At 41.5% G+C, this 11,952-nt stretch overlaps 1 protein-coding gene across 1 annotated transcript in view; it reads left to right on the top strand.

The window, feature by feature from the left end:
- LOC131928419 (uncharacterized) overlaps positions 1 to 11,952 on the top strand; it is a 57,265-nt gene that overhangs the window by 34,182 nt on the left and 11,131 nt on the right. The window contains exons 17-21 of the mRNA XM_059284449.1: positions 854 to 1,000; positions 2,745 to 2,937; positions 3,643 to 3,747; positions 4,381 to 4,459; positions 9,662 to 9,779. Coding sequence (XP_059140432.1) covers positions 854 to 1,000; positions 2,745 to 2,937; positions 3,643 to 3,747; positions 4,381 to 4,459; positions 9,662 to 9,779 — 642 coding nt within the window. The remainder of the gene's footprint in view (positions 1 to 853; positions 1,001 to 2,744; positions 2,938 to 3,642; positions 3,748 to 4,380; positions 4,460 to 9,661; positions 9,780 to 11,952) is intronic.

An 11,952-nucleotide genomic window follows, 5' to 3' on the forward strand; every position in this document is an offset into this window, starting at 1 on the left:
GTTCGGTGGAGTTACCCGATGAACTATTTTAGCACCTGGGGTCTGTTGATTGAGCGTCCTACACAGAGAGTCAGGGGTACTACTAGATTCAACTGTCAAACTGAAACAGGAGCGGCCTCCGGCACCCCTGCGGTTTTGTGACTTAGAGTGCCGGGCTACCATATGAGCACCATGGCGCCTATATTCGTTTTAAAGAGCACTCTAAAATAAAGACACTGTGGGATTCTTTTATTCTTTGACTAAAGCCAATCAGGGGTCGCACACTGCATACCCGGGTACTGTAAGCGCCCGGCGCCTGCCCAGGTAACACGTTGATAAAACCTTTCAATGTTTCTTCCAGACTTTTTTCTCCGGGGGGGGGGGGGGCGCTTGATATTTTCGGGGCGGGGGGAGGGGGCGGAAAACATTTTCCGGGGTGCGGACACTGGTAAAAGTATATGTTTTCTATATAAATTCCATTTCTTTCGGGGGGGGGGGGGGGGGGGGAATCGGGGGGGGGGGGGGGGGGGTGCACTTTCTTCGGAGGGGCACAGCTTCCCCCCCCCCCTCAAGAGATACCTGGATAAAACTCTACTTTCAAATATTTCGTCAATCTGGTGTGTAGAACGAGATCGCAGCAACGCGTGACGTGTACGCTAGATCTATATAAACAAAAACAAAAAAAATATTACGGATGTATTTATTTACTCGCACAAATGGGTAGTCTCACTCACTTGCATCTTCTAGCCTCGTCTTCGTTGTAGAAACTGTAGCAAGCGAACCATGTGCTCTACCACTCGACCACGCCGTACCATTAACAACGTTTTAAAACACATCTCCCCCATAATTCAAGTTTTAACTTTTTACATTGCAGAGAGCGAAAGTATTGCCCAGAAAGCTGCGCAAGACGTCATTGTGACGTACAAAGACGTAAAGCCCGTCATTCTTGACGTCATGGAAGCCATTAAGCAGAAGTCGTTTTTCCCCAAGCTTGGGCCGTACACAAGAGGCGATGCTGCAAGTAGGTGCTTAGCGTTTTCAGCTTAGCGTTGTTTGAATTAATGTTTTCCAGCTAGCGTCGTGCGCTGGTTAGCGTTTTCTAGTTAGCTTTGTTTGCTTTATTTTTCCTGGTTAGTTTTTTTCTGCTAAGGTTTGCCTGTATAGCGTTTGTTGGCAAGCATTGTTTACTTCAGAGGCGTAGCGATGGGGGGGGTGCAATTCCAAAGTTTGAAGGGGGGGGGGGTGCAAATAAAAAATGTGCTCCTGAAGGGGGCGCCAAATTGAAAGTTTGTCCCCGGGCGCCGGGTTTGCTTAGCGTTTGCTGGTTAGCGTTTCTTGTTAGTGTTTACTGGTAGGCAAAAAAATAAATTCATTAGCCACTACGTATACACATTGTGTCTTTTAAAACCAATTTAAAATGGTTTATTTCCAAAATGTGAACATTTTCTAATACAATTAAATGATAAATTATCACAGTCTCGTGTTTTGTAGGACTACTCGTAGTTGTTTCTGTGTTTGAGTTTAGGTTGAGTTTGGTTACTGTTAGTGTTATACAACTGTAAATTTAATTAGTGTAGGACTAATGTTAATCTTGTAAAATTATAGGTTTGATAAGCCTAGAGTAATTGTCAATCTAGTAAGATTGTAAGTTTCATAAGAATAAGGCTACTCTAAGTGTTGTATGATTGTAAGTTGAGTTTCAAGCTACTGTTAGTTGTGTATGATATTGATATTTACGTTGAAGTTGATAGTCACGTTGATGTTGATAGTCACGTAGAATTTAATAGTCACGTTGATGTTGATAGTCACGTTGAAGTTGATAATCACGTTGAAGTTGATAGTCACGTTGAAGTTGATAGTCACGTTGAAGTTGATAGTCACGTTGATGTTGATAGTCACGTTGAAGTTGACAGTCACGTTGATGTTGATAGTCACGTTTGTGACCTGCTTAGGTCTGGTTATTTTTAGTTACATTTGTTACCTTACCATATATGGTCTGTGGTACAATGACCGGTTTTTTCCGCTGTCTTACTAAGAGAGTCTTAGACTCAGAAATTTTCCATCAAGATATGATTGATTGATTCAGACCAGATGACCTCCCCAACCAATGGTCTTATGATTTGAAGGTGACCTTCCATGTTACCTAAGTCTATAAATAGACTGCGCACAGGCGTCTCGAGGCAGTTGATTGATCATACGTCGTTGAAGAGACATAAGCCCTGTGTGTTGCCGCGTAGTACTAAGTTGTTTAAGTAGCATATTATTATATTACTTGTGGTTAAGTAATTCTTTATGCTTATAGCAGCGTTGTGTAAAATGTGGTGATTTTTCTGAAGTGTTAAAAGCTGTGATAGTGTATCATATTATTTTTTTCCACGAATTGTAAGTTGGGTTTTGTTCATTCTGTAAATCCATTTTATTCTTGTATAAATCTAGTGTTCTGCCACGACTTTGTACACTCATTGCAAGTTATATGCAGAGTAAAGGTATTGTTGGCATCAGTAGTTACTCTAGTGTTTCCCCTAGACATCAATTACGAGTCCTAGCGAACTAGTGTGTTAACTTTCTTTTATTTAGGCTTGTCGCCATCTGTGTGTAATCAGTTAAACGAATCCGGGAGCGTTCGCCATCTATCTGGCTGATAGATTGGTGTCCGTTACACGTTGATGTTGATAGTCACGTTGAAGTTAATAGTCACGTTGATGTTGTTAGTCACATTGATGTTGATAGTCACGTAGAAGTTGATATTCACGTGTTTCAACAAGCTGCCATGGCGAGCGCTCCACATAAGATCAAGGGCACCACGCGCACAGGTGAGCAGTACCACTTTCACCTGGAGAACCAGACAGCCGTCTGCTCCCCCACGGACGTGGGCGGGATGGACGTGTCCTCCACCTCACAGTGGATTGACGTCACACAGGAAACGGTGGCCCAGGTGCTGGGGATGGACGTCTCCAGGTAATCAACCAATCGTTACATCTGTCATCTCATTTATCTAGGTCAAGGTTTTTTTAAAAACTTTTTTCCTTCAACCCAATTAGCTTAATTGTAATAATTTGTTTGGGGGATTTCCTCCAACATAATTAAGTATTACGTGTCACCTGTTATGTGCCATATAACTCGTTGTTTCTTACTTCAGCCTGCTTCTTTTATCTGGATTTGCTTCTATAGCTTGTGTCCAATCAAGAACAAACAACAAGGCAGCAGTTGTTTGATGTTTGGAGTTTATATCTCCTAGATGGGTTGCTGTCCCTACGTAACTCGCCTCGTAAACCCGGGGGGGGGGGCGAACTCGGAACTTCTGAAGTTAGCAAACATACGATCTTTCACCCGACCGTGCCGTCCTTTTTCTTTGACTGAGTGTGATCTATTCCCCCTGTCTTGTTTAAATCTCAATAGAGCTGAAGTAGTAGAGTTACCTGTTTCCATGACCTCGACATATAATGTGATAGTTTTGTGATCTCTACGACCAGCAGCCTATAGTTTCTCTTACGTGAGTCAAGTGCCCGTCAGAACTGACGTCTCAATGTTCAGAAACTTAAGGATAGCATTGTGCACTTTACGCCCTCCACCCCCTCCCCCCCCCAATGAATTTTGTTATAAAACGCCTAAAATTGAGTCTACATATGATCCAATGAGTTGTGTTATTGTTATGTTTGACAGCGTCAGTGTGGAGACTGAGCGACTAGGCGGGGCGTTTGGGGGCAAGATTTTCTACAACATCCCCGTGGCCGGGATGTGTGCAGTGGCGGCCAAGTCCCTCATGAGGTGGGTACACAGATGTGGTTTACATTCACAAACTCACGTGAGTACACAATTGTGTTTTATATTCACATACTCAAGTGAGTATACAATTGTGGTTTACATTAAAAAACTCACGTGAGTACACAATTGTGTTTTACATTCACAAACTCAAGTGAGTACACAATTGTGTTTAAAATTCACAAACTCACGTGAGTACACAATTGTGTTTTACATTCACAAACTCACGTGAGTACACAATACATTCACAAACTCACGTGAGTACACAATACATTCACAAACTCACGTGAGTACCCAATTGTGTTTTACATTCACAAACTCACGTGAGTATACAATTGTGTTTTACATTCCCTCAGATGGGTACACACAAATGGTTTACATTCCCCAACTCAAAAGCTTGACATACAAATGTATCTTTCATATTCCCTTCCTCTACAGCTCAATGTTCTAACGTATGTTTGTATAACCATGAAGATCTCACACAATGAGTTCAACTCTCTGTGAGGTGTTATACTCGTATCATAAAACAAGGGAAATAAAAGAAACACACCTGCATCCTATAGATGCCTGTTGGTTCACTCAACCGTAACATCAGCTCAGACTTCTTTAATTCCTACTCACCCTCAACTTCTTCCACAGACCTGTGAAGCTTCACCTTGATCTTAACACCAACATGCAGTTCCAAGGCTGTAGGCAAGGTTACTACTATGAATACGAGGTAAGGAAGAAATCACATACAGTAATTTCTTATGTGGAAGCGATAACGGTAAGGCAAAATCGGGTGGGTTATAGGGCATTAGATATTTGTGTAATTTTGAAAAAAATTGAGCGTTCAACAAAATAGTTTAATATATAAAAAGAAAAGAATTGTTTTTGTTAAAAGTTAAAAGAAACTCAAGAAATGTTTGTATAATGTTAATTACAAATTAGCCAATTTATCCAAACATTATTATCTAAATTTTGGTAAGTTCTTGAAAACGCAACCTCATTAATATCAGCACTGATTCAATCATTAATTTAATTTAATTTTTAAACTAAATTATTCTGAAGGTAGGATTAGTGCAAGATTATCGATGCATTTTTGTACAAGAGAATTTTAACGCCAAATCTCTGAACAAGTGTTCAACAAATATTAATATTAGAAAATTAATTTATACGAGAAAAATGGCCCGTTGAGGAAGGATACACCGGGCGCTAGGCTGATAGTGCTGTCTCTTTTCTCTAAACTAAAACCACCCCCCCACACACCCCCCACCCCCACCCACCCCACACCCCCACACACACCACCCCCCACCCACACACACACCACCCCCACCCCCACCCCCCACACCCCCCCCACCCCCAACACCCCAAAAAACATGTATACCGTCCCATTCAACGAAATATAATTATATACTTTTTCCAGTGTCCGCCCCCTCCCCGAAAATTCTACCCCCGCCCCCGAAAATTTCAAGTACCCCCCACCCCTCTCCGGGGAGGAAAAAGTCTAAACTAAACCCCCACCCCCACCCCCCCCACACACCAACCCCCACCCCCCACACACACCAGCACCCACACACCCCCCCCACACACACACCACCTCCCCCACCCCCCCCCCCCCCAAAAAAAAAAACATGTCTATCGTCCCATTCAACGAAATATAATTATATACTTTTTCCAGTGTCCGCCCCCTCCCCGAAAATTCTACCCCGCCACCGAAAATTTCAAGTACCCCCACCCCTCTCCGGGGAGGAAAAAGTCTAAATTAAAACCACCCCACCCCCACCCCCCCCCACACACACACCCCCACCCCCCTAAAAAAACATGTCTACCGTCCCATTCAACGAAATATAATTATATACTTTTTCCAGTGTCCGCCCCCTCCCCGAAAATTCTACCCCCGCCACCGAAAATTTCAAGTACCCCCACCCCTCTCCGGGGAGGAAAAAGTCTAAATTAAAACCACCCCCCCCTCACCCCCCCCCCCCCCCCCACACACACACACACCCCACACCCCTAAAAAAACATGTCTACCGTCCCATTCAACGAAATATAATTATATACTTTTTCCAGTGTCCGCCCCCTCCCCGAGGGGGGGGGGGGCTCAGACGTTCTTACGCGGGGGTGGGGCTTCGCCCCTACCCGAAGAATTGTATGAAAGAAACTCTTCACGCAAACCACTTAGATTAGACAACATTTCCTCTTTATTCAATGTTTACGCCAGAATCAATGACGTCATTATATTACTGTGTGCACTTTCCGCCTTGAGATTATTTTCAACTCTATGCTACATGTGTCGACGTCATACTTCGTTTTTCGAATTACTATGCAGGTTTTTAATTTCCTTGTGTTTTCTCTAGAGCGTTCTTGTCAGACAGATAGATAGATAGATAGATACATAGAGAGACAGCGAAACTATTAGTATTAATTACCAAATAGACATTCGTAATCGATTCAAGTTTGAAATATTGATAATAAACACAATTCTAAACATAAAAACAAAGTTGATCATATTTTTAAATATTTAGCTTTTATTTTTTGAAAATTGAGAAATTGCTGTAAAAAATTCTTTTTTCTTAAACCAATATAAGGTGATGTAGGTGGCGGTGTCTCTACATTTTTTTCACAAACGTTTTGAACACCTTGTTTAGCCGACGTGTTGTAGTGGTTATATAGCGTTTATAACACGGTGTAGGCGGCACGGCGTCTCGCAACATTGAACAGAGGCGTGTTTGTTTCATTTTTTTGTTTTGTTTAACATGTGTGGCGATCATTTCACAAAGAACGAGGCTCGGTCTAGGCAGCGAATTTACAAACTAAAGATAGTCAATTATGTTTTATCTGCATTTAATGCACCTTGTTTAGGTAATGTGTTGAAGTGATTACTTAATAAATAAAACAAAATTCATTTTAAAATCCTGAGATAAACGAAAATGATATTTTTGTGTTGTTTCATAAATAGGAATGAAAATATGTTTGTTCACTTGTTATATAGCAAATACTAATTAATTAAGAATATCTGCGTGATAAAATATAACATTATTTTATTCTTTTCTTTTTGCTTAGATAATCATGTATTGTTTATAAAAATTCCAAATTTAAATTTAAATGATTGTTTGGTAATATATAATATTAACATTTTTCGGGCAAACAACCTTCGGGCAAGTGGCACTCGGGCATTTGTCGCATTCGGGCAAGTGTCCATTCGGGAAATCGGCTTTCGGGCAAACGACATTCGGTCAAGTGTCTTCCGGGAAATCGTCCGGCTGCCGTTGAAATGTTCCCCATATATCTTCCACTGATTGGACCGTACACCGTCAATTTGTTGAAATGTTCCCCATATATCTTCAACTGATTGGACCGTACACCGTCAATTTGTTGAAATGTTTCCCATATATCTTCCACTGATTGGACCGTACACCGTCAATTTGTTGAAATGTTGCCCATACCGTCCACTGGTTGGACCATACACCGACAATTTGTTGAAATGTTCCCCATATATCTTCCACTGATTGGACCGTACACCGTCAATTTGTTGAAATGTTGCCCATACCGTCCACTGGTTGGACCATACACCGACAATTTGTTGAAATGTTCCCCATATATCTTCCACTGATTGGACCATACACCGTCAATTTGTTGAAATGTTCCCCATACAGTCCACTGATTGGACCATACACCGTCAATTTGTTGAAATGTTCCCCATACAGTCCACTGGTTGGACCATACACCGACAATTTGTTGAAATGTTCCCCATACAGTCCACTGATTGGATCATACACCGTCAGTTTGTTGAAATGTTACCCATACAGTCCACTGGTTGGACCATACACCGTCAATTTGTTGAAATGTTCCCCATACAGTCCACTGATTGGACCATACACCGACAATTTGTTGAAATGTTCCCCATACCGCCCACTGGCTGGACCATACACCGTCAATTTGTTGAAATGTTCCCCATACAGTCCACTGGTTGGACCACACACCGACAATTTGTTGAAATGTTTCCAATGCAGTCCACTGGTTGGACCATACACCGTCAATTTGTTGAAATGTTCCCCATACAGTCCACTGGCTGGACCATACACCGTCAATTTGTTGAAATGTTCCCCATACAGTCCACTGATTGGACCATACACCGTCAATTTGTTGAAATGTTCCCCATACAGTCCACTGGCTGGACCATACACCGTCAATTTGTTGAAATGTTCCCCATACAGTCCACTGGCTGGACCATACACCGTCAATTTGTTGAAATGTTCCCCATACAGTCCACTGATTGGACCATACACCGTCAATTTGTTGAAATGTTCCCCATACAGTCCACTGATTGGACCACACACCGACAATTTGTTGAAATGTTCCCCATACAGTCCACTGATTGGATCATACACCGTCAGTTTGTTGAAATGTTCCCCATACAGTCCACTGGTTGGACCATACACCGTCAGTTTGTTGAAATGTTCCCCATACAGTCCACTGATTGGACCACACACCGACAATTTGTTGAAATGTTCCCCATACAGTCCACTGATTGGACCATACACCGACAATTTGTTGAAATGTTCCCCATACAGTCCACTGATTGGATCATACACCGTCAGTTTGTTGAAATGTTCCCCATACAGTCCACTGATTGGACCATACACCGTCAATTTGTTGAAATGTTCCCCATACAGTCCACTGGCTGGACCATACACCGTCAATTTGTTGAAATGTTCCCCATACCGCCCACTGGCTGGACCATACACCGTCAATTTGTTGAAATGTTTACCATACAGTCCACTGGTTGGACCACATACCGACAATTTGTTGAAATGTTTCCCATGCAGTCCACTGGTTGGACCATACACCGTCAATTTGTTGAAATGTTCCCCATACCGCCCACTGGCTGGACCATACACCGTCAATTTGTTGAAATGTTCCCCATACAGTCCACTGATTGGACCATACACCGTCAATTTGTTGAAATGTTCCCCATACAGTCCACTGGCTGGACCATACACCGTCAATTTGTTGAAATGTTCCCCATACAGTCCACTGGCTGGACCATACACCGTCAATTTGTTGAAATGTTCCCCATACAGTCCACTGGCTGGACCATACACCGTCAATTTGTTGAAATGTTCCCCATACAGTCCACTGATTGGACCATACACCGACAATTTGTTGAAATGTTCCCCATACAGTCCACTGGTTGGACCACACACCGACAATTTGTTGAAATGTTTCCAATGCAGTCCACTGGTTGGACCATACACCGTCAATTTGTTGAAATGTTCCCCATACAGTCCACTGGCTGGACCATACACCGTCAATTTGTTGAAATGTTCCCCATACAGTCCACTGATTGGACCACACACCGACAATTTGTTGAAATGTTCCCCATACAGTCCACTGGCTGGACCATACACCGTCAATTTGTTGAAATGTTCCCCATACAGTCCACTGGCTGGACCATACACCGTCAATTTGTTGAAATGTTCCCCATACAGTCCACTGGTTGGACCACACACCGTCAATTTGTTGAAATGTTCCCCATACAGTCCACTGATTGGACCACACACCGTCAATTTGTTGAAATGTTCCCCATACAGTCCACTGGCTGGACCATACACCGTCAATTTGTTGAAATGTTCCCCATACAGTCCACTGATTGGACCATACACCGTCAATTTGTTGAAATGTTCCCCATACAGTCCACTGGTTGGACCACACACCGTCAATTTGTTGAAATGTTCCCCATACAGTCCACTGATTGGACCACACACCGTCAATTTGTTGAAATGTTCCCCATACAGTCCACTGATTGGACCATACACCGACAGTTTGTTGAAATGTTCCCCATACAGTCCACTGATTGGACCATACACCGACAATTTGTTGAAATGTTCCCCATACAGTCCACTGGTTGGACCGTACACCGTCAATCTGTTTTCAGGTGGGATTTGATGACGGAGGCAAACTTCTGGCAGTGGTTGCCACTGGTTACAGTGAAGCTGGCTGCAACTTTTTCCCTCTAGACGGGGATGAACACACACAGACTTGGGTGGACAATGGTCAGTTGTTTTACTTTGATCAAGTTATGTTTTCAATGTTTTAAATTTTAATAATTTGTTAAAAAATATTACTTACTTGTAACATAACTACAAGAAATCAGTACGTCGTGTAAAAGTCATCGACAGTTAAGTTTACAAGACGAAACGAATTTCGCCAGTTATGTTAACATATAAACAACAAAATGGATTGGAATTGTACAATTGCTGTAGCCATCGGCCTAAAACACTTTGTGCTTGTGAGTGCTGTCACACAATGTAGTAGTAAACACAGACCAGTGTGAATATTGGACTTCATTTTCATTTTTGGCATTTTTTGGTTAGTGTTTTAACCGATAGTCTAATTATAAAAATATTCACGCTTGATAAAATTTAAAAAAAAAAAACCCATAGTAGAGTTTTTGTAACTTTGTTTTGTAAAATTCAGCCACATGTAACTTTGTTTTGTTCAGCCTACTTTAGCCCCATAAAACTTTGTTTTGTTCAGCCTACTTTAGCCCCATGTAACTTTGTTTTGTTCAGCCTACTTTAGCCCCATGTAACTTTGTTTTGTTTAGCTACTTTAGCCCCATGTAACTTTGTTTTGTTCAGCCTACTTTAGCCCCATGTAACTTTGTTTTGTTCAGCCTACTTTAGCCTCAAATGTAACTTTGTTTTGTTCAGCCTACTTTAGCCCCATGTAACTTTGTTTTGTTCAGCCTACTTTAGCCCCATGTAACTTTGTTTTGTTCAGCCTCATTGCCTCCATGTAACTTTGTTTTGTTCAGCCTACTTTAGCCCCATGTAACTTTGTTTTGTTCAGCCTACTTTAGCCCCATGTAACTTTGTTTTGTTCAGCCTACTTTAGCCTCATGTAACTTTGTTTTGTTTAGCTACTTTAGCCTCAAATGTAACTTTGTTTTGTTCAGCCTACTTTAGCCCCATGTAACTTTGTTTTGTTCAGCCTACTTTAGCCCCATGTAACTTTGTTTTGTTCAGCCTCATTGCCTTCATGTAACTTTGTTTTGTTCAGCCTACTTTAGCCCCATGTAACTTTGTTTTGTTCAGCCTCATTGCCTCCATGTAACTTTGTTTTGTTCAGCCTACTTTAGCCTCATGTAACTTTGTTTTGTTTAGCTACTTTAGCCCCATGTAACTTTGTTTTGTTCAGCCTACTTTAGCCTCAAATGTAACTTTGTTTTGTTCAGCCTACTTTAGCCCCATGTAACTTTGTTTTGTTCAGCCTACTTTAGTCTCCATGTAACTTTGTTTTGTTCAGCCTATTTTAGCCATCATGTACCTTTTTGTTCAGCCTACTTTAGCCCCATGTAACTTTGTTTTGTTCAGCCTACTTTAGCCCCATAACACTTTGTTTTGTTTAGCCTACTTTAGCCCCATGTAACTTTGTTTTGTTCAGCCTACTTTAGCCCAATGTAACTTTGTTTTGTTCAGCCTACTTTAGCCCCATGTAACTTTGTTTTGTTTAGCTTAATGTAACTTTGTTTTGTTCAGCCTACTTTAGCCCCATGTAACTTTGTTTTGTTCAGCCTACTTTAGCCTCAAATGTAACTTTGTTTTGTTCAGCCTACTTTAGCCCCATGTAACTTTGTTTTGTTCAGCCTACTTTAGCCTCAAATGTAACTTTGTTTTGTTCAGCCTACTTTAGTCTCCATGTAACTTTGTTTTGTTCAGCCTACTTTAGCCTCAAATTTAACTTTGTTTTGTTCAGCCTACTTTAGCCCCATGTAACTTTGTTTTGTTTAGCCTACTTTAGCCCCATGTAACTTTGTTTTGTTCAGCCTCATTGCCTCAAATGTAACTTTGTTTTGTTCAGCCTATTTTAGCCATCATGTACCTTTTTGTTCAGCCTACTTTAGCCCCATGTAACTTTGTTTTGTTCAGCCTACTTTAGCCCCATGTAACTTTGTTTTGTTCAGCCTACTTTAGCCCCATGTAACTTTGTTTTGTTCAGCCTACTTTAGCCTCATGTAACTTTGTTTTGTTTAGCTACTTTAGCCTCAAATGTAACTTTGTTTTGTTCAGCCTACTTTAGCCCCATGTAACTTTGTTTTATTCAGCCTACTTTAGCCCCATGTAACTTTGTTTTGTTCAGCCTCATTGCCTCCATGTAACTTTGTTTTGTTCAGCCTACTTTAGCCCCATGTAACTTTGTTTTGTTCAGCCTCATTGCCTCCAT

The sequence above is a fragment of the Physella acuta genome, unplaced genomic scaffold, assembly GCF_028476545.2.
Source record: "Physella acuta isolate Inbredline_101_S28 unplaced genomic scaffold, ASM2847654v3 ptg001499l, whole genome shotgun sequence".
NCBI classification, from domain to species: Eukaryota; Metazoa; Mollusca; class Gastropoda; family Physidae; genus Physella; species Physella acuta.